General features: G+C 43.5%; 2 protein-coding genes across 8 annotated transcripts in view; one reads left to right on the forward strand and one right to left on the reverse strand.

Annotated features, from left to right (window-relative positions):
* Positions 1 to 490: 490 nt before the first annotated feature.
* Positions 491 to 5,807, reverse strand: hyi (hydroxypyruvate isomerase). Its single transcript, XM_015962243.3, has 8 exons — positions 5,543 to 5,807; positions 5,362 to 5,473; positions 5,169 to 5,283; positions 4,504 to 4,582; positions 3,083 to 3,132; positions 2,947 to 3,016; positions 935 to 1,069; positions 491 to 856 (listed from the first exon to the last, which is right to left on the reverse strand). The coding sequence occupies exons 1-8, from the start codon at positions 5,739 to 5,741 to the stop codon at positions 798 to 800; spliced, it is 819 nt and encodes a 272-aa protein (XP_015817729.1). The 5' UTR covers positions 5,742 to 5,807; the 3' UTR covers positions 491 to 797.
* An 8,832-nt stretch (positions 5,808 to 14,639) lies between these two features.
* ptprfa (protein tyrosine phosphatase receptor type Fa) overlaps positions 14,640 to 27,934 on the forward strand; it is a 79,194-nt gene continuing 65,899 nt past the window's right edge. For all 7 annotated transcript variants that reach the window (XM_054749568.2, XM_054749569.2, XM_054749570.2 and 4 more), the window contains exons 1-4: positions 14,640 to 14,831; positions 22,809 to 22,977; positions 26,625 to 26,770; positions 27,712 to 27,853. In XM_054749568.2, coding sequence (XP_054605543.1) covers positions 22,884 to 22,977; positions 26,625 to 26,770; positions 27,712 to 27,853 — 382 coding nt within the window. In that variant the 5' untranslated portion in view covers positions 14,640 to 14,831; positions 22,809 to 22,883. The remainder of the gene's footprint in view (positions 14,832 to 22,808; positions 22,978 to 26,624; positions 26,771 to 27,711; positions 27,854 to 27,934) is intronic.

The following is a 27,934-nucleotide window of genomic DNA, read 5'->3' on the forward strand; positions in this document are numbered from 1 at the left end:
TTTAGCCTCATCTTGTTGGAAGAGTCATGACCTGTGACTTTATTGGACCTTAAACAGATTTAAGACATCCTGGTCCAGATGCAGCATAGCAGGTCCAGAACATAGTCTCCACATTAGGTCCAGTGTTCTTACAGCTTAGGTGATTTAACAAAAGCTCCAGTTTTGTCTCGTCGGTTCAAAAGGTGTTCTCCCAGGAGCTCGAGCATTTAGGTGAACTCCAGCCTTGGCTCATTTTCTACCACCTGATCAACTGGGGGAACAGTTCCTCTTGGGTACATGAGGTCTAGGTGGGCTTTGGTCTCAGGAACCTTCTACTTAATGTTATTAGCAGCTGTGGTTAAAGGAACAAGAAGCTGCTCAGGGGTGGCTTTGCTGTCGAAGTGAAACAGGTCATTTTTAAAGCCTCTATCAACCTTCATTTTGTTCCACCCCTAATAAGTCATGCAGACCTCTTCAGTAAACAAATGTAATCATGTACATTACATCGAAGTCTCGTTAACATTTAAATGTTTAATATTTGTGCATATTAAGGCATCAGTTCTACACGTGATTATAGAACTAAAGATTAAATTATTCAGTTTAATATCTTCAACAAGACTTGGTCTGAGTTTTGATGATGTTTTCAGATGGTCCTTCAGAACATACAGCAATGAACCCCTGCCCCACCAGGAGGACTTGGTTGTCTCCAAAGGAATGCTGAGCTGGGCCGAGTGGTTCTAATGTTGTGGCTGATCATCTTTATAGGGTCATTGCAGTTAAAACAGAAATAACTCCAGATAGGTGTCTTCTGTCTGAGCTCATTGTGCTCCGTGTGTCCAGTATTGCTGGATCCAACCCAGACCCTTGGTGGTGGACTCTGCAGTAGACAGATGAGACAATAAGCCGACATGTTTTAAATTAGTGGATCAACTATTAGAGGTGAGGGAAGACTGACCAAAGGGTTTGTATTCACAGCCGATGTAACCCCGGTAGCCGAGGTGTTCCAGCGTACGAAACAGGTAGCTGTAGTTCAGCTCTCCGTCAGAGTCGGGTTCGTTCCGGCCAGGAACCTGGGCGACCTGAACATGACCTGAGAACCAGAACCATTCAGAAGAAGCCTTGTCTTATTTGTGCATGCTTAGCTCAGCTGGACAAATGTTGTCCTACATGAACATACAAGCCAGTGGACTTTGTGTTTAACACCAATAAATGAGGTATGACTCATTGTGGAACTCCAGTCAGAACCAGCGTAACTTAGTTGGAGCCATCTAAATGTTCTGCCCAATAACCACCTGGTTCTTTCTCCAGCCGGAGCAGCTAACACACTGGTTTACAGGGCAGATTTTGAAACCATGTTTGAATCTATGAAGGCAGATCAGAGGCCTGAGGATGCCAGAAACCCTAAACATTTGTATGCGAGGAACACTGAGAACAGATATAAGCTATTAGGTGCATATTTAAAAGAAAATGCATATAAAATGTAAAATTTGTCTACAATGAAACCAATGTGTTTTTTTATAATTGACAAAGCAGGATTTTTCTGCCACCTGGATGACAAGAACTACTTTTCCACCAACCTTCATCTGGGCTATGTTATAGACCAGAGCATAAGATATATTGGTCAAAACCAAGATCTAAAATTCAAAGCCAGTTTTAGATCCTCTGCCACCCATCAGCAGGAATACTAAAGAGGAGATGACTCGGCTTTCGTCGATGCCTCTGAAGATAAGACCAGACATGAGATCTCATCTGTCATTTTTGTTTATGCATTTAGCAGACGCTTTTGTCCAAAGCGACTTACAAGTGATAATCGGCATGTTGCCCTTGAGGCTAACAACAACAATAACAACAACAACTTGACATCAGTCATGGAGAGGAGGGAACAAGGAATGGACAGTAGAGAGGGGAGGTACGGGTGCAGAGAGGGTGCTAGGTAAGAAGATGCTCTCTGAAGAGCAGGGTCTTCAGGAGTTTCTTGAAAATTGAAAAGGAAGCCCCTGTTCTGGTAGTGCTTGGAAGGTCATTCCACATTTGTGGAACGATGCATGAGAAGAGTCTGGATCGTCCTGAGCGTGGTGTAGGCACTGCTAGCCGACGATCCTGTGATGACTGCAGCAGCTGGGACGAGACGTAAGCCTTTGCAAAAGGATTCAGGTAGATGGGAGCCGTACCGTCTCGGACTTTGTATGCTAGTGTTAAAAATTTGAATTTGATGCGTGCTGCTAGCGGTAGCCAGTGGAGCTCAATGAACAGAGGGGTGACGTGTGCTCTTTTTGGCTGATTAAAGACCAGACGCGCCGCTGCTTTCTGGACCATTTGAAGAGGTCTCACAGTACAGCCTGGAAGACCAGTTAGAAGGGCATTGCAGTAATCGAGGCAGGAGATGACAGTAGATTGCACCAGGAGCTGGGCGGCATGTTGTGTTAGGTATGGTCTGATCTTTCCTATGTTATACAGTGCAAAGCGGCATGAACGAGCAACAGACATGATCTTTAAAGGGGTGACAAGTAGTTCAGTTTTAGAGAGGTTGAGTTGGAGATGGTGGGATTTCATCCATTTTTATATGTCAGAGAGACTAGTTGGAAACAGGTGTTCATGCAGCAGCTGATTGCAATGGTTGAGACCTAGAGCACCTGATGAGGGGAGAAACAGCTCAATCACAGCCCCTGATTGCACTTATTGTTTTCAGCTGGCCCAAACTGGAGCTACAAGACAACAGGATTACACACAGATGAGTTTCCTTCTCTTTCCAAATGGAAGACAGTGCAAAGCAAAAGTTTAAGAAGACAAAAACAAGCACTAACAGACACTCAAGGCCCTTCGGTGCAGATTCAAGTCTGTTTGAAAGTGCTTGCAGTTGCTTTTTAAGCTTTGCTTCAGGTGAGAGGACGGCCCACCTAGATCACCTGATCAGTGTTTTCAGGGAGGGGAGAAACGGCTCGTTCACAGCCCCTCAAATGGACTCACCTATCAGGGGGAAATACTTGTGCATGTTCTGTGTGAGGTTTCCATCCATTATTTGCCAGTGAAAGACATCCTGAAAGAGGTGGGATGTTTAACAAACGTTTTCTCTCAAACTGAAACACATTTCCAACATACGCACCATTTGTAGCTTGATGTTGGGTTTTCCAACACTCTCCAGTATTGCTGCCGCTGCAGAAGAACCAGCAGAACACAGAAATGAAGGCCGTCAAATATCTCATTTAAAACATTTACAACAAGACTCGTCGCTTTCCCAGAATCTATGTACAGTCTGATTTAGGCCCATGAGTGTAAATGTGGAAATGGTAAACAGACTTCATACCAACATCCAACACTGGTGTTTATTTCAGTTGATTGTATTTTATCTCTTTTTTTTTATTATTTTAGTTCTATTTCTAAACCAGAAGTTTTTGGTTGTAGCTAAAACAAAATGGTTGAAGCTCAGTGTGTTAGAGAATGGTGGAAATCTGACCTTTAGAAAGAAAGTCCATAATTAATCTAAACTTAAAGGGGCATTATGGAAGTTTGACAGCCAAAACATGTATAGAAATAATAAATGTCTGCTTCATACATTCTCCTGCAATGCCCTGGTCCTGTAGAATGAGCCCTGGCATTTTTACTGTGATTGCCTGTTTTTCTGTAAAATCACAGAAAAAGAGAGCTGCTCGGGTCGAGCAGGCTGCTTCATGCGTGTTCACGCTCAGGCATAGCCCTCCGAACCGCTCGTTGAACGTCGTTTCAGCTGTGATCAAGGATATAAATGTTACAGATACAGAAGGCGCCACTGGCGATTTAGCTCCCCTAGTAAAATTTCGAGCTTTCATGCTGAAGCCCTGGGTTCGATTCTGGATGTGAACATGGTTGTTTCAGTGTTTCGTTTTTACATTAATGGTATATTTTTTTACAGTAAGATGCCCAAATTTTTATTTGAGACTCGCCGAAAGGCATTGAATTCACAGATATAAAAGATGTGAGTTCAACTTTCATTTTGGAACAATTTTTCAAGCAAGGGAAGGGAATGATCTGAGCATGCAGGAGGACTGACCCATCATAAACCTTTGTCGGCTGTGCTGAAGAGAAAGGTACAGAACCAAATTATTTAATTAATTAGCTGCACGTTCTCCTGTCCTCTGTCCTCCGGGCCACACACACACACACACACACACACGCACGCACGCACGCGCGCGCACGCACACACACACACACACACACACACACACACACACACACACACGACTGTCAGCTCTCAGAGCTCTGTGAAGCTGACCCCCGTCAGCTTCACAGAGCTTCGTCTCAGCTGTTATTTTCGTTAAAGAGTGTGCACGTACAGCATGCGCGCCTCGTGCACGAGCCTCCTATCGAAGCTGCCGTTATGCTTTTGGCCAGAGGGGGCAATCGCGAGCATAAAAATTCAAAACTCCGTAAAGTCCCTTTAAGAATCCTGTTCTTGGTTTTTAAAAGAACAGTTTGAAAAATGAAAACCTTGGTTTCCTTTTAAAAGGGTACAAAAATCATATGTGTGTGTGTGTGTGTGTGTGTTACCCTGGTGAGGAGAGTCCAGAAAGTACCTAGGGTCTGTGATCCTGGTGTTGATTGGTTCTATCAGTCCTGTGATTCCCTCCTGTAACGACCATCATTTGTGATTATTACTGATATCCGTTTATCTCCACTGAGAAGTTTACTGATCTATGCTGTGATATTTCACTCATGCTCCCAAAGCCCAGGCACAGTTTCTACAACTTTATTGTACCACCACTGATCTGCAGATGGACGAAGCCCCCGCTGATGAAGAAAAGTATGTGGATGAAGTATTCTACTGATATTCTTATGTTTGAATTTAGCTAAAATGTAAACATTGTGCCCAGCGACCCTGCGTGGATAAGCAGGGATCGATGATGGATGGATGGATGTAAACATTGTGATAGTAGGACTTTGAATGTTGAACTACAATTACTCAAGTAATTTACACTATATTGTATTTACAATTATATTTTTAAAATTTGTATATAATACATTTTACACTAATTTAACTTTCTCAAGCAGAAGACACGTCTTGGCTGAACTGAACAGCCTAAAGTTGAGATCATTACTGGACTTCCCTGTGTCAGTTCCTGGTGATCAATTATGTCCATGTCTTCTACAAAGTGAACCAGTCTCCTGAGAGCTGATGACATGTTGAACAGAACAGAAGGTATACTGGTACCTGCCTTAGAGAGGATGTCAGCAGCATACTTTAGGTTCTGCACAAAGACAGCCTCCATCTCCTTAGCAACCAGGTGTCTGTGGGAGTCCACAGGAACCCGACCTGCCATCAGGTGGATCCTGACCGGTGAGAGAGAAAAGCCTGTTCCTCCTGCAGGTGTGTGTGTGTGTGTTTACTTGCTTGGGCTGATAACTTACATCTTGCAGTTCAAACCTTTTGCATACTTTAAAGTCTGATCCAGACCCTGTCTAAAGTCCCCCTCCCTCCCTGGAACTGCTGCGAGACCAAGATCACCTGCTTTAACGTCTCCTGTAACACACACACAGATAGTTAACCACATAACTACAGTGCTATGCTGCTAGTGTGGAGCTCCAGTACCAGGCGGGGTGTTGATCAGGACCACCTCCACTCCTGCAGCCTCTCTGGCTCTCTGGAGCTCCGTCAGGTCCGCGTCGTAGAGCCAGGCGGCCTCCACAGCCTGAAACCCGGCCGCAGCGGCCGCCGACATCCTCTGACTGAAGTCTGGAAGCTCAGAGAACAGCCAGGAGATATTCGCACTAAACTTCAGTGGAGCCATGTTGGGCTTGAAGTTCAGAGACCAACGAACCTGCGTTCACGCAGATCTGGATGCGCTCGATTTATAAACCGGCTTGCCAATCGGCGCGCCGAGTGGGAGGAGTTTGTACTGTTTCACGCGGCTGCCCGCCTCATGCTCCGCCCACAAAGTGGCCTACCTGTTGCTGAACTTATACCTCCAACATACAAGTTTGGTTTATTTATGTTTCTTGCTGTTAGTAAACTCCGCCCTAAACGGATCATAACCCGTTCAACTGAAAAGGAACAGACCCACAATGCAGTACTCTTCGTCTGTGGGCCGTCATCTCACACTCACAGACCTACTGCACCACCTACTGGACTGTAGGTTGTAGCAGTAGACCCTGATCCTGGCTCAGGTATCCTGGCCTCACCTGGAGCTCGTGTCCTAGACCTATAGTCCATGTGGTCGGTGAAGGATGTAAGCTGCCCTTGTATCTCAGTTTGGAAACAGATCAGAAAGGAATTCACCTTTAAGGTAGTCTGGTTGAGAACAGAATCAAAACGAGAACAATGTGAGGATGGGCAAATGAACCAGATCAAATGCTTATCAGGGTGAGTCGTGATGACAAGAAAAGTAAAATTTTGAAGGAATGTGAGTGTTTGATAGTCCAGCTGCTGTTCTGAGGTACTGGTTCTGATGGACCATAACCTAAAGTAGACCATTTCATAATATGGTTTTTTTTGTGTCTTTTTCTTTCTTATGAAGCAATGTAGACATGCAAATGTTCCCATGAAATGAGTGAATTCGATTTAATTTGTTACAGAATAACCCAACTGTGCATTAGACAGGCTACAGTGATTCTGTGGTAAGTTTGCTAAGAAAGATCCTGTGCCGTAATCTCTCTTGTCCTGTGGGTCAGAAATATTTTCTGTGCCATCTGGCCACAGAAGCACCTTGAGAAATGCTTGACTATGTCTAATATTGGCTGTTTTTCCAGCATCCATCCCCTCAGGAGCTGTATCCTAGAGAAGACCATCTGGTGGCTTGTTGTAGGATTTGTTTAACCGGCAGGAGTTCTGGAGCCTCTCAAGCGTTCCCTCTGTATTACACAAATACTCCATAGGCTTTGGGATGGAATGGGATGTTTTTTTCCTTAAAAAAGGCCAAAGTATTTGTCTACAGAGAAAAACAGACACAAATAATCCGGCTTCACATTCTGGCTTGTCACAGCTCACTGAATAAGAACAGATGGACCTTTGAATGATTGAACGTTTATATAAAACCATTAACTGCAGTTTACACCAGGCTTTGCAAAAGCCAGCCATGTTGGATTTTAAAGGTGGGGCCGATGAGTATGGCCAAATCTCAATACTTGCCCTGCAGTCTTCTGTGCTTACTGCACACTTGTGGACGTGTGCAGTAAGGCTACACGTGCGAGGTACACAAGTGTGCAAATAATTGCCGAATTGGGACAGGGAGCATTGCGTCATCGACCACAACACATGCTGGGATTCTGGTCGCTGTGATACTTTAAAAACACTTAACAACTTTCAAACAAACAACCAAATATTTGAAATAAGTTTACATTCATTGCTGCTTTGTCTAAAACATACAGAGCATCAGTGAATTATCCTAAAATGAACTAGTTTCATTTAAAAATAAATATTTTCTGAAAAGCCACTTTGCTTTTCCCCTGCAGCAATGGATTGTGGGTAATACCCTTCACCCAAGCACACATCGATACAGTGTGGATCAAGAGTGCAAAAGGGGCGTGATCAACTTCCGCACTTGAGAATCAGGACACCCTATGCACTCGCATTCCTGGCCGAGATGGCGCAATTGAAGGGAGCAAGTGTAGAATTGGGATTGGTCCAAGTTTTGTTTGAACTTTCCTCGGCTGAATTAATCCCAGCAGCATCTGCTGGAGACAAGTCTCTTCACAGCTTCCAGAGCAAAACCTGGTCTCCATAAAAAATGTTCATGACCGTTTCTCATTGTTATCATGAATCACACAACAGACACTGTGAATGACTCAACTCTGTTCTACCTGAGCTGTGGAGATGATGATGACGAAACAATTCTGTAAAAATTAATTAAAAGGAATAGCATCCAAACGTGAGACCACCCACAACAAGAAACCTGAAAGACCCACAGTGCAGGTCTCCAGCTGATCACAGGGCCACAAAGACAAATGACACAACCAGCCATCAACACGTTTTCACTAATGACAATTTTACAGCAGGACTATCCAATGTTGGCCCTCCATGAACACCATCCTGTATATTCCAGAGATATTTCTGCTCAACACAGAAATATATCTAGATATTTTAATGAGCAGGTGATTAACAGGCTTCTGCTAAACTTGAACTGATGAACAGGTGATTCAGCCATTGATTCAGTTGCGTTGGAGCAGAGAAACAACCAACACTCTGGACGGTGGCCCTGGAGGACCGGAAATGGACTCCACTGACTTAATTAGAGTCACTATTAAAATGAAACCCACACATGTATTGGGAAAATGTACAAAATCCACGCAGAAAAGCTGAAGCTGGGATTTGAACCTACAACCTTCATGTGGTGAGGCTACCAACTTCAACATCATGCAGCCAGATGTGTTAATTGACCATTTAATTAAAGAGGGTGGGAGGAACTTAACAAGAATGCAGGGTGAGACAATGCTAAGGTTACATCATGTGTTTTCTGAGGCAAAAGACCAGCAGAAGCTTCTTTTTCCTGGGATGAAAATACCACCAGTTCCCAGAAGGGGATAGTTTTCACACTAATTACACGTCATAAACAAAACCAGAAACTTTATGCTGCAGCAGGAGTCTGCATAAACATGGACATGTTTTCGACTAAATGGTGTCTGACACGGGGAACTGTGCTGCCTTTAACTCTTACCAAGCGATTCTAACTAATAGGTTTAACATTTTAGCAGTTATTGCTAGTTCTGCTTTGAACTGCCTCTCTTCCGGTCTTGTGATGGGACATTTTCTGGTAATGAGAACAGATTTTCCTCTAAAATTGCCTCTCTAATCTGTGGTGTTGCAAAGTCTTGGGTCCATAGTTTTCTTTCTACAGCTCTACACTCCCTATCACACATGTTTTAGAAGATGTAGTCCAGTGTTTATCCCAGATCAATGACTGAATCACCAGCAACTATCTTGCCTTGTTTCCACTGAAACAGCTCTTCTTAGGGTCTCCAATGATGTTCTGACTCACAGTGATGCAGGGGACTGTTTTGTTCTGGTCCTGCTGGACCTGACTGCAGCCTTTGACACTGTTGACCATCACCTGCTACTGGAGAGGCTGAGAGACTGGGTAGGCCTATCAGGAACTGCTCTGGAGTGGTTCTCCTCTTATCTCTCTGAGTGCTCCTTTTCTGTGGCAGTCTCCAAGTTTAGGTCCTCCACCACCTCCCTTACCCATGGTGTCCCACAAGGTTCTATGCTGGTGCCTCTGCTCTTCCTCCTCTATCTGCTCCCTCTTCAGCACATTCTGAGGTCCTTTAAAGGAATCTCCTACCATCTTTATACAGATGACATCCAACTGTACATCTCCTTTAAGTCCCATGAGATGTCTAAGCTGCAGCTGTTACACACCTGCTTAGACTCTATCAAAACCTGGATGGGAACTTTCTTCAGCTGAATGAAGATAAGACTAAGATCCTCATCTGTGCCCCAGACAAGCTGGTTCCCAAAGTCAGAGACTCTCTTGGTCAGCTTACTTCTCACATCAAACCCTCTGTCAGGAATCTTGGTGTGACCTTTGACCCAGCTCTCACCCTGGATTCTCATGTCAGTTCTCTTGTTTGCTCTTCCTTCTTCCATCTCAGGAACATTGCTGAGTCCCATTCTGTCCCGCTCTGAACTTGAGACAGTTCTCCACACCTTCATCTCCTCACGCTTAGACTACTGTAACTCTCTTTTCACGTGTCTGAGCAGAACCTCCCTGGACCGTCTACAGGTGGTTCAGAATGCCTGTGCTCAGCTTCTGACCAAGTCCTCCAAACACACCCACATCACCACGCTTCTCCTCCAGCTTCACTGGCTGCCAGTCAACTTCAGGGTTCATTTAAAAAATTTGGGTCTGGTCTATAGGGCCTTACACGGACAAGCACCGTCTTACATTGGTGATCTTCTTAGTCCCTACACCCCCAGCAGGTCCCTGAGGTCCAGTGATCAAAGCCTACTGGTTGTGCAGCACCAGGCTAAAGGTCAAAGGTGACAGATCATTTGCTGCTGTGGCCCCCAGACTCTGGAACTCTCTCCCCCTGAGCCTGAGATCAGTGGACTCAGTGGTCTCCTTTAAAAAGCAGCTGAAAACTCACCTGTTCAGGCTGGCTTTGATGTGACATTCATCACCACCCTCTCCTTATTCTGTTCTTATTTCGCCTTTCCCAGGATCCATTGATTTCCCTCTTTCCTTTTCATTTGCTCTCTCCCTTTCCTTACATTTTTTTCCTTTTTAAACATATTTTTAATCATTTTAAAAATCTTTTTATACTTACATTTTTGTTTTGTTTTTGTAGAGCGCCTTGTGAGTTTTATCTTGAGAGGCGCTATATAAACGATTGTTTTCTTTCTTTTTCTTTAAACACCAGGAGGACCAAGATCATGATTGTTGCACCATCATTTAGGATCTCTCTTCCTTTTGCTGAAAACCCTAGTCTTGTGTTGGAAATCTGGGTGTTATATTTGATTCCTCACTTAGAATGATATTTCTCTCACTCCTTCCTCACTTGAGGGACATTTCTAAACTACATCACATGGTTTCATCTGCTGAATCAGAGAACATTATTCATGCTTTTGTGTCATTGCAACGCCCTGTTCACTGGACTACATAAATCATCTCTCCCATGCCTCTGAGCTGTCCTAAATGCTGCAGCCAGACCACTGACCCGATCCAGGAACTGTTTCCACATCTCTCTTGTCCTACACTCCCTAGTCCCTACAATGACTTCCTGTTGAGGTTAGAGTTCATCTTAAAATTATCTTTCTTACCTACAGATCTCTCACTGACTTCTGTCTTTGATTACAAGTTCAAGTAGTTCCTTGTATCAGATTGAGAACCAGAGAGACATAGCTTTTGAATCACCTCACTACAATGATGTCATAGGTGTTAGGATTTTGCCCTGTAATTGGTGGGTTGCAGGTTCAATCTTAGGCTCTGTCAGTCATGTCAGTCACTGTGTCCTTGGGCAAGGCACTTCACACATATTGGCTGCTGGTGATGGTCAGAGGCACCATGCAGTAGCATCTGTGTTAAGGCGACCTCTCCTCTGTCACTGTGTCCCATGGGCAACTGTGGCTACATCATCAGTGTGTGAATGGATGAATGACTGCATGGTAAAGTGCTTTAGAGTTCTCTGTCTGACTTTACCAGTGTGGGTCATTTACCATTTATTCCATAATTGCAACCACCCATGAGCTTCAGCATCACCTAACCTGGGCGTGGGTTAGGGCAGTGGTTCCCAATCTGGGGTCCGTGAACCCCAAAGGGGTTCCCACTAATTGCAGAGGGTTCCCACAATTTTATCTGTGCTAAAATTGTGAAGGTGATTATATTTGTAAAAACCAAATTTTAAAAGTCCAATAACACTCAATAGTACAATCAAAACACTGTAGAGTTATACCATTGTATGTCTGTAATAAGTTTGTAATTAATAACCTTTAACATATATGTATTTGGGTAAAAATTAGTGTTGGAGTTCTTGGCTTGCCTTGGACACACTCAAAGAGGGTCCTCAAGGAATAAAGGCAGGGAACCACTAGTTAGGGAACCGATGATATACCGAGGAGCTGTCATTAAACACCACCTGACCTGTAGGTTCACATCTCCTGAACAGAGCTCTTGGGGTCCACTCGAACGCCCCCACTGTACCAGGAAACCAAGAGGATCTGACAGTACAGGTGCTGGCCAGTAAATTAGAATATCATCAAAAGGTTGAAAATATTTCAGTAATTCCATTCAAAACGTGAAACTTGTACATTATATTCATGCAATGCACACAGACCAATGTATTTCCAATGTTCATTACATTTAAATTTGATATTCATAAGTGACAACTAATGAAAACTCCAAATTTGGTATCTCAAAAAATTAGAATATTCTGAAAAGGCTGAATATAGAAGACACCTGCTGCCACTCTAATCAGCTGATTTACTCAAAACACCTGCAAAGGCCTTTAAAAGGTCCCTCAGTCTTGTTTTGAAGGCACCACAATCATGGGGAAGACTTCTGACTTAACAGCTGTCCAAAAGACAATCATTGACACCTTGCACAAGGAGGGCAAGACACAAAAGGTGATTGCTAAAGAAGCTGGCTGTTCGCAGAGCTCTGTGTCCAAGCACATTAACAGACAGGCGAAGGGACGGAAAAAATGTGGTAGAAAAAAGTGTACAAGCTCTAGGGATAACCGCACCCTGCAGAGAATTGTGACGACAAACCCATTCAAAAATGTGGGGGAGATCCACAAAGAGTGGACTGCAGCTGGAGTCAGCGCTTCAAGAACCACCACGAGGAGACTCATGAAAGACATGGGATTCAGGTGTCGCATTCCGTGTGTCAAGCCACTCTTGAACAAGAAACAGCGCAAGAAGCGTCTCGCCTGGGCCAAGGACAAAAAGGACTGGACTGATGCTGAGTGGTCCAAAGTTATGTTTTCTGATGAAAGCAAGTTCTGCATTTCCTTTGGAAATCAAGGACCCAGAGTCTGGAGGAAGAGCGGAGAAGCACAGAATCCACGTTGCATGAGGTCCAGTGTAAAGTTTCCACCGTCAGTGATGGTGTGGGGTGCCATGTCATCTGCCGGTGTTGGCCCACTCTGTTTCCTGAGGTCCAGGGTCAATGCAGCCGTCTACCAGGAAGTTTTAGAGCACTTCATGCTTCCTGCTGCTGACCAACTTTATGGGGATGCAGACTTCACCTTTCAACAGGACTTGGCACCTGCACACAGTGCCAAAACCACCAGCACCTGGTTCAAGGACCATGGTATCCCTGTCCTTGATTGGCCGGCAAACACGCCTGACCTTAACCCCATAGAAAATCTATGGGGTATTGTGAAGCGGAGGATGCAATACGCTAGACCCAACAATGCAGAGGAGCTGAAGACGACTATCAGAGCAACCTGGGCTCTCATAACACCTGAGCAGTGCCACAGACTGATCGAGTCCATGCCACGCCGCATTACTGCAGTTATTGAGGCAAAAGGAGCCCCGACTAAGTATTGAGTGCTATACATGCACATTCTTTTCATGTTCATTCTTTTCAGTTGGCCAACATTAGAGAAACAAACATTTTTTCATTGGCCTTTAGAATATTCTAATTTTCTGAGATACCAGATTTGATGTTTTCATTGGTTGTCACCTATAAATATCAAAATTAAACGTAATAAACATCGGAAATACATTGGTCTGTGTGCATTGCATGAATATAATGTACAAGTTTCACGTTTTGAATGGAATTACTGAAATATTTTCAACCTTTTGATGATATTCTAATTTACTGGCCAGCACCTGTAAAAGGGTTCCACATGGTTTTACTGGTCTTTCATCACTTGATGATCCAGTTTTCCGGAAACAGCCGAGCGTAGCCGATAAGTTCCGATGGTGGACCAACGGCGCGCGAGCGAGTGAGTGGTCCAGAGCAGTCAGACACGCAAGTGGTGCTCGCTGCAGAACCACAAAGGCGGAGCTGCACCAGAAGGTGGAGCTGCACCAGAGTCAGCCCCGCCCATTCTATCAGAGTCAGTCCAATTCCTTCCAGTTGTCAGACTTTATAGCATTCTGGAACCAAAGAGGGTGTTATAGCTAAAAAATGCAGGATTGGGGACGGAGTTGAGAAGTGAATTGAACAGTTTTTGTAAAGGTTCCATATAATTAAAAATCTAACTTTTGGAACTTTTAATCATGTTATATTGTCATTTCCTCATACGAAACATGCCAAAGCCATTTTTGGCCTCATTCATGCAGTTTCTTCCCATCTCAGCTTCAATTTGGTCTCCTCCCCCGAAGTGGGTCTGGTCTTGGTTCTCAAATCTGGATATTCTGTGAATTTTCTGACAAATTATTTCTGAAATGACTTCTACTGAGACACCGCCAGAAAAATCATACATCCCGTCTACAAAGACACACTGAATGGCACAATAACATGCAACACCACACAAGTATTACAAGATGTGGTGGTGTAGTGGTTATGCTGTCAGGTTGACATGCAGTTTTGCGCAGGTTCGCCTCCCAGTAGTGGAAATATTCTATAAGCCCTTTTCCTCATTTCTAGCTACACTTGCCAGTACTATGTTTACAACAATTTATTGGTATGCCGTTTAACATATAATGACTAATGTGTTTTTTTATTTATTCATTCGTTTATTTAGCCAGTGTGAGTCCATTTGTGAGCAGAGTTTCAACTAAAATGCTGTTTAGGAACGACCAAATTCAAATAACTTGTAGAGACATAAATATTTTGCTGAAAATGAACATTACAACTAAAATATGAACAAATTAAATGTTTCAGCTGGCAAAATAGATTGTTGCCGATCCCACCGAGAACCGAACCAGCATCAGCTGAGGGGAAAGCAAAACTTAAGTTAAACAATCTTGCCACTGGACTACCAGAACTCACATAATAAAGTCAAATGTTGTTGTACAGGAGTTTTGTTGGAGCGGCTGTGGGCAGATATTCGCTGAAAGAAACCTTTTCATTTCAGGATATATTCAGACTTTGTCATGTAGCAAGTTATATTTATCTTGTTTAATTGGCGCACAGAACATAGCATTAACGACTGTAAACTAGTAACAGCCGTAATTCATGAGTCAGGTTAGTTTGCGATAAAGTTGAAAAACAAGAACGGAAGTCAGTGGGCTAGGCTGAGTTTGCGTGAATGGGCGGGGCTGACTCTGGTGCAGCTCCACCTTATGGTGCAGCTCCGCCTTTGTAGTTCTGCAGCGAGCACCCTCTCCAGACACGGGGAGTCAGCGGACACGGACCGGTACCGGCGCCACGGCACAATGGACTTCTCTGAGGATTAGAACTAGTGGAACCGAACTGAGGGGATTCTGACACTTTCCTGTTTGGACTTTTCATCATCTTCACTGAAGTCAACCCGTCCTGAAACACCAGAACATGGTGAGTCCGAACGTTTCTTTGAGTGGGTCAGAAATAATAACGAACCGGACCGGCAGAGTAGCGTGGGTCTGGACTGGACCTGGTGTCAGCGGGAGTAGAACCCCGTCTCTGATTAGATTAAAAGCCTCTTTCCATCAGAGGCGCAGTCAAGTTTAAATTAGATTAAACTAAAAGGTGACGTCATGTTTCCGTCGGTGAAGCAGTCTGTGGTTTTAACGGAAGTTAGGATGGACAGCTGAGGCTCCTCACTGTGAAGGACTCGGGATATCTCCAGCAGAACCTTCTTCTCCAGAACTGTCCTAACTCTTCTGTCCCATCTGGACGTCTGGTGTCTCTGGAGCAGGGCCGGTCCTAGGATCAAATCTCCAACGGGCTCGGTGCCCTAACAGCAGCCACTCTCCATTTAGACCAGCCTAGTAGACAGAACCAGAATAGGGGAGGCATTCAGGACACTGCTCTGATGAGTTCTGGTCCAGATCAGACCTTCCCCACTGGTGAATACATCTGATTAATTTAACTTACACATCAGGCGTTTGCTTCACATCACCTCCAAACATTTCCCTGTGACGTTTAAACCTACTTGTATGACCCTCTGGCTGCATACAGCTGAGACCTGATCAGTCAGGCTGGAGATGGGACTTAAATGTCCTTGCGACATCCAGATCGCTAATGAAAGGTCTGTTTGCTGTTGCCTCATGTTACTATAAATAACATCAGATAATTAGTTGATATGAATATGGCAGCAAATTTTTACATGTTGTTTTTTTAGCTGATGTGTTTATCTAAAGCAACATACAAGAATGTAACAAAGCAGTAACTATTGAGGCTAACAACAAAGAGGATAGGATTAGTCAGATTCAAAGTCAGACTCTTCAGCCAGGATCATGTTGTTTAGGCAGGAGATCCCACACTAGTGACACAAACAAATCAGTTTCCTTATGTAAAATCATATTTAATATGTTATGTTTATTCTCCCAATAAAAATTAGTCTGTTTTTACTTTTTCAGAATTGTCATTTTTATCTAAAATAATTTATTTAGAAAAATTAAAACAGAAAAATTATATTTGAAAAAAAAAAAGCCCTCTAGAAAACAAGAATATTTACTTTAGAGGGGACTTGAAAGGTTATTTAGCCCAGCCTTTCTCAAATGGGGGTACGCGTACCCCTGGGGGTACGTAAAGAAACTCCGGGGGTACGTGAGAAAATGTACATTCATTTAAAAAAACAGTATCCATGGAAAATCTTTTAAAAAAATAATTATTTAATAAATATTTTAGGAAAATATAAGTAAAAGTTCATAAAATGTGTTTTATATTCAGTAGAAGTAGGCTAAATTCATTATACCAAAATCCCAGAGTCCTCCCCCCAATGCTTTTGCGCTCATTAGGGGGTACTCGGCTGAAAAAAATATTTCAAAGGGGGTACATCAGTCAAAAAAGGTTGAGTACCACTGATTTAGCCCAAATGTTCTGTTGGGATTTTTACTCAGGAAAATGTCACGTTGTGTTAAGAGTAGGGCCCAAGTGCTGGTGAGGAAACGCAGGAGGGAGCCAGGTAGGCTCAAAATGACTTGAATGACAGAAACATAGGAGGCGCTGAGGGCTAACATACAGGGCAATGGCACAATCCAACACAGAAGAATGAAAACAGGAAGCTTGTATAACGAGGGAGGTGATTCTAGACAGGTAACAGGTCAGCTGACTGAGTGGGCAGGTGTGCATGATTATCGAGGAGCTGACGGGAAAATCAAAACAACACAGGGACACGGATCATGACTCATATCCTGACACACATCCTCTTATCTGATCTATCATGATGAGAGGATGAGAGAGAGGAGTCAACAGGACAAGCTCTTGCTTTATCAACGGATCTATGTTTAACCCTCAGCGTCGGCCATGAGCTGAAAAATATTGATCGAATAGAAGCTGCTGGAAGGCTGACCTCACCCTGGGACAGGGTGAATCTTGATCCAGAATATAGATTTGAGTCCATTATGAGGGTTTGGATTACTCCTCTTTAATGTTTGCTGCATGTAATAAAGTTTTAAAAAGTGTTCAAAATCTGCTTCAAGTCACTGAGGACTTGTGGTTCTGTTGGGGAAATTAAAATAAAACATCTTGTGTCAGTGTCTGACTGCAGCCAGGGACTGCACAAAACCCCCCCAGTCCAAATCTACAGGTGCATCTGTACTGTTACTGTCCATTTTCATGACTTTGGTCCCAACAAACTAAACAGTAAAGTTTAAACCCTGTCTGCTTTTGTCTTTGGGACATTTCAGGCTGGAGATAATGTTCTGTTAGGCATCTCTGCACCAAGATGTGATGCAGGCGGTCAGTAACCCAGAGCCAGATAGCTGGCGGGCTACGCTGTATATATTCTGCATTTTATTCATGTGCGAACACTGGATGTAATAAATGAATCAAAGGAAGTGCAGCATAGGGAACAGAAAGAATTTAAATGAATACAGCGGGAAAGAGAACGAGATAGGCTGTTCAGAGAACTCCACCTCCCAAACACTCTCCTGCTGCATGTTATGGATGAATAGATCCCAGTGTTGAAACAGGGACCTGGATGTGACCCTGGACACTTTCTGAATGTGAATCCTCCACTCACCAGTTCAGCTGGAAGGCTGAGAGGGCCTTATTAGTATTTATCTAGTTTACTCCTCAGATCTTCTTTATCTTTATGATAAAACTAATTTAGCAGTTTATTAAACCCTTTAGGGGGCTGGAAATGTTTTGAACTTCTTCAGCAACATCTGATGAAAATATAAACCATATTTTACTTGAAGCAGAAGAATCCGACAAACAGATCAGATAACTTATGAATTAATCATATTATCAAATAATCTATCAAATCTAGCCAGATTAAACCTGTGTTTAAATTAGAAGATTAGTGATTGGCTGCTCAACCTAGAGGAAAATATCTTCATAGCAGTGGCCTTCCACACCATCCATCCATCCATCCATCCATCCATCCATCCTATCATCATCCATACATTCATCCATCCATCCATCCATCCATCTATCCATCCACCCTATGCAAAACAAAAACAACAACAAAAACAAACCCATGTCCTTTACCAAAGACTTGCCTATTAGAATAAATCTTTTGCTGTAGTCCAGCCCTCCCTACTCACTGTGAATCTCTCCAGCTACCCCTAGGAGGGTTCTGGTCTGCCCCAGGGTCTACTCACAGCCCCATAAACCCTCCAGAGGAGCTGGACCAGGACAAAAAAGTCCTCATGTCCACTCAGAATAGAGATGAGGAAGTGATTACCGAGTTAAATCGCATAAGAGTTTAAAAACTGGGAAGGTTCTACATTTCAATCAGAATTTGTCTTAACATCCCCCTCTTTTTGGTCTAGGGAGGTGCATTCACACCTGTCAGAAAGTCCTCTCTGAGCTTTAGCTTTTACTACGTTTCCTGTCACATAAGCAGATCCCTTAGTAGGTAGATGTGAATCACGGTCATATGTCGAGAACATGATGTCCCTGTCCAGTCAGCTGTGTGCTGAATAAAGAGAGTTCAGGCAGGGTGCTGGCTGAGCATTTCTGAGAGCGTGACGTCCACTGTGACAGGAGGTTTGGCTGCTGGCTTCATGGCAGCCTGGCCCAGGTTCTGAGGGGATGTGACCCACTGAGCCTGGCTCAGTTCATGGCTCTGGCAATCTGCTCCTTTCCTTAACACTGGTGGGCAGGACAGGAGGGGCAGGGCAACACCCTGCAGGTGAAGGCAGTAGCAAAACATTATGCCAGGAACAACGTTTCACTAGACAAACTTAGATTTAGTGTGAAAATGTGCATAACTGAAATAAATAATTATATATTTTATTTTTTATAGAAATAAACAAAGACAAATTTGATCAGTATTGAAGATGATTCTGGTCTATAGGTAGAATCTGCTGAGCAGAGGCTCATCCCCTGCAGTGGTAATCAGGATGTTAATGGTTTAGGAAAGAGATGAGAAAAAGACACCATAAATAAAACCAAATGCAGATTATAGCAGCATCGACACACCTAGGTGGACCACTATATTTCATTTGAGGGACTTAAGTAAGTAAGTGGGAAGCATCTTAATTTGTCTGCCAACTCAAATCAGTACATACTTATAGAAATTAAAGATTCTTAAACGATCCCAACTTTCTCTCTTTCTTGTCTCTCAGTCAATACAAAGTGTTGAAGTAAACTCCCTGATGATAAAAAACGACCACTTCTGATTGATTATGTAGATTGTATAAATATACAAGATCAGGTAATTAAATTATTTAATTGCAGTATATAAATATACAAACTTCAAATCACAACACTGTCCAATCAGAGGATGAGACTGACTTGTTGACTTTAAACTGATGTAGCTTCTTGTCATTTGCTCTCCATGTTTTTTTAAAATAAATTGGTAATTAGCTTTGTTTTATGTCTTTTTTTATGTTTTAGCCCGTGTTGTAAGGTGACAGAGGGTTTTAAAAGGAACCCATACATTATTTATTTATGTTTATTTATTTAAATTACAAGACTGAAAAGCATATGTTTGAGTGTTTAGGCAATGTTCTCCTCTGACACTATATTTTCAGTGTCAGGCTGGAGGTTTATGCACAAGCAACACTCGAAAGAGTGATTGGACAGCTGGGCATTGTAAACCATTTTTTTTTGAAGACACAGCTTCACAGGTCTTTGTTTCTGGAACTCCGAAGTGTTCAGAATTAAATAAATAAATAACATATTATGAAAGAAGTATCTATGTCAGGGGTGTCAAACTCATTTTAGCTCAAGGGCCACATTGAGGGAAATCTAGTCCCAAGTGGGCCGGACCGGTAAATTAAAAACAACTTCAGATTGTTTTCTTTGTTTTAATACAATCAATATAAAACAAGGCTGGAGCCTGAGGACAGTGTATCCAAAATAGTACAAGTACAACACCTGAAGTGTACTTGAAAATTTGAAAAAAATAAAAAATCAATCAATAAATAAAAACATTCCTTAGTGATTCAAAGAGCTTACAGATCACATGGCTAGATCAGTTTCATGCAGCACTTAAAGTATATTTGACTCATTTTATTTTACATCTTTTAGCTTTCACCGGCACATCAACATCAGAAGTCACGTCCTGAGTGGCGGCCAACTTCAGGATGTGATTCAAGTTCTTGTGTGAGCCTTGAGCGCAGCTTTGTTTCATTACAGAGAAAACTTGCTCACAAAGATACGTTTATTTTCACTCTACATTGTAAAGTATGAAAATAAAGTTTACACAACCATCTCGGGGGCCGGATTTAACCCGTTTGCGGGCCGGATCTGGCCCGCAGGCCGCATTTTTGACACCCCTGATCTATGTAATCTGACATGTGATCTGCAAAACCTTTGGCTAATCTTTAATCATAGTTTAGTTTTCCTGGATACCTTGTGTGTGATAGCTTATGTCTGACTGAAGGAGCGGCCAATCACTAACTGGCTCCCCCCTGTTTGTCAAACAGGGCAGAATAAATAAAATCACCTCAAAAACAATTTGCGTCATTGGGGGAAAATTACCTCTTAAATAAAGTTTTATATTAATAAGCACATTTTAATTGAAGAATGAAAAAATGTTTCATAATACTGAGCTTAGATTTTTACATTGAATGTTGTTATTCCAATGTTTCATTGTCAGATTACATAATTGTCTAGTATTTATTTATCTAGATACATGTTCCTTAATGTATTTTTATTTATTTTTTGAATACTTTGGAGTTCCATCATATGTTGTCCTGATTATAGTGAGCACATACATGAGTGTGGATCAGCCACCCAGAAGCTGCTCAGGCTTTCAGCACCATGGAGAGCTGCCTTCATGCCCATCTCATCCAGCGGTATCCCTGTCCTCGTGGTAGCGGAGAATTCTCCATCGTGGCTGATAGTGAGCAGGTCAGGCACAGCTCTAATGACATACCTGGAAAGGGCTGAGTCATCAGATCTGTGTAATAAATGTCTTGATGCTCTCTATGAGCATTGCTACCAGCCAAAAGTGTGTCCGAGTGCTGCGGCCTCCCTGAGCACAGATCTGCATGGAACAGATCAGGTTTGTTTCCAACAGTTATAAGGTTTCCATCACATCACCATCATGCATATATTTCCCCTCTAGTTATTATACATTTAGACTTTGCTTTGAAACATCTACAGCCTGAGCTTGGAGTTCAACAAAATGCTTCAGAGCTTTGTCCTTACTGCCTGTTGTGTCTCATCATGGGGCGTTCTGATTCCCGCACACTTGTTCCTGCGGTCTACATGGATTCACCCTGATGAAGTTAATTTTTTCATTGTTTTTTCCATAATGTCTCAAATATCACCGCTTTGTTCATTCATTAATTTAAACCAACATCTAATTTATTTTGACACCTGACCGCATCTGTACATTTGTGTAAACAAGCTTTCCTTTTTCATTTTAAAGCTACATTTTTCTTAGTTGCAAATATTTTTACATTCTTCTCTTAACCCTCTGGAGGCAGGCATTGCAGATTTGCAACGTTAAAACCTACCTACCTGGTTACTCCACATACACATTTCATGAGCATTGTAACGTCATGAAATGTCCTGTTTTTGACCTAAAGGTCATGCTCTGCTGCGTCTGCTCGAGCGGAGACATAAAGTCTCTGACACAGGCCTAATCTACATGAGATACTGGCCAAGGTCTTTCATGCCCTCTGCTCATCTGAACTGCTTCACCTCTTTACAGCTTAAGACAAGACAGAGAACTCTCTTGATAAATACATAATCAAACGTTTGTTATTGCCAATTAAAATGTGAATCCAATGTTCAATTAATCTGAAATGACACTGTTATTACTTGATATTATAATTCTGTGATCAGTAGTATTTTACAAGTAATTATAATTGGAGAGCTGCACTAGGCACGTGACGACACAAAGTAATGCTAAAGTCACACGACACATCTCCTTTTGTCTGATCCAATCAGAACCTTTGTTTATGACGTGAGGCGTGGTTTTCTGTGGTGTTTGTATAAACCCCGTTTTGCGTTTCAAATTCTGATTCGCCAGTAAACCAAAATATGACAATTATAAAAACGATTCCACGTCACCTTTAGTGCAGTTCAAAGCATTCTAGAGAAGTTCGGACAGGCCATCCGAACACCTCTTCAGCTGAAAGAACCTTGCTCGACAAGCTGGATAAAATCTGTTGCACGTTACACCTGACCGCAACGGTTCCTTCAGAATAAAAGCTGAACCTCACGCCCCCTTCAGGGTCTCGGTTACGCCAATAATAACCTGTCGTGACCTGCGAGCGTTCCGAGACCAGACTGGTCGGCACCGCTGCCGTTTCTACCAGCTTCGGTACCAAGGAGGGTCCACGGACCACGACATTCTGGATCTAATCGGAGGCTTCCCCTGGGGTATGTAGACCGACAGATGGCGTTTCATGTGTGTTATAAATCTACTAAAGTTTAGAGCGAAACATTCACTCCCACTCAGAACTAACTGCTTCTCCGGATCCACTGGTTCTGAATAGCATTCCACACATATACATCATTCATCTCAAGTCTCATTCCACCTAGTTCATCAGTGCACAGAAAGTTTAAAGTTAGTCTTGTTTAAATTGTGTAGAAATAAATTTCTTAACTATTATAAACCTGACTCTCTCTCTTTCCTCAGTGTCACGTAATCCCTGCAATAAAAAGTTCTGATCTTCTGGTTAAAATATTCAAAGATCCATCCGATTGATATTTCATATTTCTATGGAATCTCACATTTTATGGTTCATAAGATGTAAACTACTCATTGTTACAGCGTTTTTTAACTCAGAAGTACCCCTGAAGGACTTAGTTGTTCGTCCTTTTATCAAAACCTATTTTGAGCCTTAGAGGGTTAATGAAAAAAAGGTTTATTGTCAAAAAATTAAAATATCAGATTGAAGCTCTTTGTAAAGATCATCTGTAAAGAATACAGATGAAGTTAAGTCTTCGTTTTTTTTTTTTTTTAAATCTTCACAGGGTCCCATAACGAACGCGGATGCCCATAGATGAACAGCAGCATCAGCATCAGAGGAGAGAACCCAGAGAGAAGAGATGAGTCTAAAATCCAGAGGGCTCTCACCTTTCACCCAGGCAGTTTTTTGTTTCCCCCTGCTGGCCAGCCTTTCTGTGCCTTCTCACACAGAGAGTAAGTATCAAAGCGTGTTAAGAGCTCAGCTGTCCCAGCTCTGGCTGCTGATGAATAAAACACCAGCTGCTGATTCTCACTGACAATTTGAAATCTCTTAGGATTTTATTTAAGGCTTTTACTTTATCACCATCATGAATTAGTTTTCTTCCTGTTTTACAACAAAGGAATGAGAAGCTCACACACACCGACTGCCTTCCCATCAGTTGATGGAATATGGCAGCAATATCTGACTCGCAGACCTTTTTATATTGGAACATTGCCAACATGGGGGAGACCAGACAAAGGGTCATGTCTGGGTAGCATCCAAGTGTCACAAACAAAACTCAGAAGACCCGTAATGACGCCAAACACAGTAAAAGTACATAAAAAGAATCTTATTTTTTGTGGAGTTACCAGAGGAGGGCGAGGCAGGAGACAGAGTCGGAGGGCAGGCGTGAGTCAAAACCAGATCGGCACAAGCAGGTACAGGGAGCCGGCTGGAGACGTGGTAGAAGACAGGCGAGGGTAATGATGGCAGGCAGAGTTCAAGGCAGGGGTCAGGAGAAAAAACAAGGTCTGGAGGCAGAGATCAGGCAGGGTGGATGGCTGGAGAATTTCCTGGCAAATGTTTTCAATAATCTGGCAGAGACCGGATAGCAGGATGGTTCTTTTATAGCAGGGGAAGCAGGTGTGTGAGATGAGCTGAGGAGTCAGGAGCAGGTGAAGTGGTTGAAGCTGATTACAGGAACAGGTGAGATGAATGGAGTTGATGGTGGTTGCCAGGGAAACAGGGCTTGTCAGGAGCTTGGTGAGGGGACCAGGTGAGCTGAATGAAGGCTGAAAAATGAGAGTCATGACACCAAGAAACACTTTCACAAATGATCCAAACAAACTGACAAAGCTGAAAAATGGATCCAGCAGGCCAGTCCAGTTTACTGAAATGTCACTGAAGCAAGTCAGAATGATGCCCAGAAGTTTGAATGGACCACAAGCTTTATGCAGATCTAACATCAAGACACGCCCCTTATGAGCTTATGTATGGTATCCTGGGGAATCTTCTCCATGGATCCTGACCAGGGCATCACTGGGCTCCTGGACAGTCTGAGGTGCACATTGGACAGACCTAAACATGATGTCCCAGAAATTTCTTATTAGATTTTGATCATACCAGAGGAGCGCGAGTTTGGTCCGCATAGCCGGTAGTAAGTCGGACCTGTTCCCGGTGAGGGTTGGACTCCGCCAGGGCTGCCCTTTGTCACCGGTTCTGTTCATTACCTTTATGGACAGAATTTCTAGGCGCAGCCGTGGTGTGGAGTGTGTCGAGTTTGGTGGCAGGAGAATCTCGTCTCTGCTTTTTGTGGATGATGTGGTCCTCCTAGCTTCAGCCAGCTCTGACCTTCAGCTCTTGCTGGGTAGGTTCACGGCAGAGTGTGAAGCGGCTGGGATGAGGATCAGCACCTCCAAATCTGAGACTATGGTTCTCGACCGGAAAAGGGTGGCTTGCCAACTCCGGGTCGGGGGAGAGGTCCTACCTCAAGTGGAGGATTTTAAGTATCTCGGGGTCTTGTTCACGAGTGAGGGTAGGAGGGATCGGGAGATCGACAGGTGGATTGGCTCAGCGTCTGCAGTGATGCGGACGCTGAGCCGATCTGTCATGGTGAAGAGGGAGCTGAGCCAGAAAGCCAGACTCTCGATTTACCGGTCGATCTACGTCCCAGCTCACCTATGGTCATGAGCTTTGGGTAATGACCGAAAGAACGAGATCGCGGATACAAGCGGCCAAAATGAATTTCCTCCGTAGGGTGGCCGGGCTCAGCCTTAGAGATAGGGTGAGGAGCTCGGGCATTCGGGAGGGACTCGGAGTACAACCGCTGCTCCTCCGGATCGAAAGGAGTCAGTTGAGGTGGTTTGGGCATCTGGTCAGGATGCCTCCTGGACGCCTCCCTGGGGAGGTGTTTCGGGCATGTCCTGCCGGCAGGAGGGGTCGACCCAGGACACGTTGGAGAGGTTACATCTCCAGTCTGGTCCGGGAACGCCTTGGGGTCCTGCCGGAGGAGCTGGTGGAGAAGGCCCGGGAGAGGACGGTCTGGAGCTCCCTAGTTGGGATGCTGCCCCCGCAACCCTGACCCGGATAAGCGGAGGAAGACGACGTCGACGATTTTGATCAACAATATGAACTAATTCATCCTCCATGATCTGCCTTCATACTATTGCTACGTGAGGACGGGAATTGATGCACCAGGAGGAACCCGCTACACCAGCGAATGGTGTAACAATGGGTCTAAATCAGGGTGCTCGGTTAGGGTTAGGGTCCTGTACAGGTTGTGTGTGTACCTCCATGGATATGCCTCTTCAGACTAACACTGAGCCACTGCTGTTTGTCAGGCTTATCAGCCGCTGCTGCTTAACAAGTCAGTCAGCCTCCTCCTACCCCCTGATCTCATGAGGCCCTGTTGTGTTGAACTGATCCACTTGTGAGGTGTTTTGTTCAGATGCAGCAAGGTGTGACTGACAATGTTTTGGGTTTAAGTTCAGAGCTGCATTGTAGCTGCTAGAAAGACAAAAGTCAATGCTTTTCTAGGCTCTACAAAACATTATTTTATTAAATAGGGTTAGAGTCCCTCCTTTGCATGAGTTTAAGGTTTACTTGGTTAGGGTGGGACGCTACTGGATGTTTTAAAGAGGAGTTGAAATGGTCCTGGTTCTGGTGCTGCTGGAGGTTTCTTGCTGTTCAAATGGACTTTTCCTTTCCACCGTCGCCCCGTGCTGCTCAGGATGGAGGATTGTGTGGGAGTCAAGATTTTAACCAATCTCCTTTTAGAATGTAGTTACTGGTATTTAATTGTGAATGCAAGCTTATTACAGCTGAATTGATTCTGCTGCAAACAGTCGGCACAAATCTGAACCTATCTGCTGCTTCAATAGTGCTTAGAGAAGCCACCATAAATGTAGACTGAACTGAAAAGATCGTACCTGAATAAAAGAGGCCAAAGAGAGTCAAAAACTCAGAATGGTTCTAGTATGTAGCACTGGTGACGAAGGTAAAGTGTTGGAAAATATTTCCTTTATTAATTAAAAATGCAGTCATTCTGATTCAAATTGTTGTAAACTACCTGGACATTTTAGTCAGTATCAGATGATTCATGCAAAAAGGGCAAAAGACATGTCTATCAACTCAAGTCTGGAGTCCTGACTCAGGACAGACCAAAGGAGGAACTGACAATGGTTCACTAACATCCGAGAACTCTCTGGATTCAAACTTCTTTTACTGGTTGGAGTTTGTAGGGATTTTAAATAACACAGATCTATTTCATGTGACTCCGCGAGTCGTTTTCTGCTGTGATTATTTATTAATGACTAAATAGTTAAAATTAAACTGAAAATCTTCTTAGACAACTTTAAGTTTCTATAATCATGGTGCATTCCACATCATCTGCACAAAGCCGAGACTCAATCCTCAGGCCACCAAAATGGATCCCCTCAAAACCTGGGCTGTGCCTAGAAATCCTGTCCATAAAAGTTATGAACAGAATCAGTGACCAAGGGCAGCCTTGGTGAAGTCCAATTAACTCTCACCGGACTTCATGCTGGCAATGTGGACCAAGCTCTGACACTGGTCATGAAGGGACCTAACAGCCCCTATCCCTCCTCTCTCTTTAATACAGGCATGCCCAGCTTCGTCCGGTCTCCAGACGATCAGACGGGGATTTCTGGAGGAGTGGTGTCGTTCGTTTGTCAGGCCATGGGTGAGCCTAGACCTCGCATCACCTGGACCAAAAAGGGGAAGAAAGTCAGCTCCCAGCGCTTTGAGGTTTGACTGCAGGAAGATCTTTGTCACTCCTGTTGTTCTTCCTCCGCCTACACCTCACAGGAAAACAGCGTTCATTCAGCTGCTTAGGGCACAACAGATGCCTGTTAGTCGCACATTCATTTAAATCAGGTGTGTGGCAGCAAGGAAACACTGGTGTTTGAAAGGGCAACATGGAAAACGTGCAGGACAGGGGGGTGCTTGAGGACCGGGGTTGAGAAACACCACAGCTTCCTTCTGACATCTGCTGATGACACAGTAAAGGTCAGCTGTCCTGGTGGGACTCGGAGCGATCACTGATGACAGGTGTAGAAGACCTTTAGTCAGTGATGGATCATTAGAGAAAACAACATCCCTGATAGAGCTCAGTGAGGTGTTCATACAGGTCTGAGCGCCGTGTTAATGTTGATACTCCTGAAGTGAATAAAATACTAGCTCCTGCCTACAGGCTCAAACTTCATGGAGACAAAAGCCTCAGTGGAGCCTGGGAAAGGGAGGTTCACACTATTTACAGCCCTGATGTGTTTGTTTTAATATCAGCCTCTCAGAGAGGAGTTTGCATTGGCCTAACAGAGATGTTTAGTACACTGCCTGGGTGCTCGGTGATGAGTCTGCAGAAAATAAACTAATCAGCAGTTCGAAGGAGTGTGTCTGTGAAATTCCTGCTGCAGGGAGGAACACAGCCTGCTTTCAGGTGGCCAGTAAACAGCATCCTTTGAGCTGAATTTGTTTGGTTCCTGTAGACCACGTGGTTTGTACTTTAGGGTTATTTTATGTTATAGAAAACTAAATGTCCAATAAATATGTTAAAATATGAATAACAGAGCCACATTTCGTCTATTTGTTTATTACTTTTTAATAGATTGTCAGAATAACTATTTTGTGATATGGGTGTTCAGTAGAAACCAGTTAGAACTGGAACTGGAGATCTCTGCTGCCGACAGGTGAAGGAGTTTGATGGTGGGTGCGGTTCGGTGCTACGTATCCAGCCTTTAAGGACCAATCGAGATGAAGCCATCTACGAATGCACAGCCACCAACAGCTTGGCAGAGGTCACCGCAACTGCTAAGCTAAATGTCTTAGAGGGTAAACCTGATTTTTGTTGCTGTTTTCATTGTATGTGCCAAAGTTCCTAACAATACCTTCTCCAACCTTACATTTGCAACA

Source organism: Nothobranchius furzeri, chromosome 16 (genome assembly GCF_043380555.1).
Source record: "Nothobranchius furzeri strain GRZ-AD chromosome 16, NfurGRZ-RIMD1, whole genome shotgun sequence".
Classification (NCBI taxonomy): domain Eukaryota; kingdom Metazoa; phylum Chordata; class Actinopteri; order Cyprinodontiformes; family Nothobranchiidae; genus Nothobranchius; species Nothobranchius furzeri.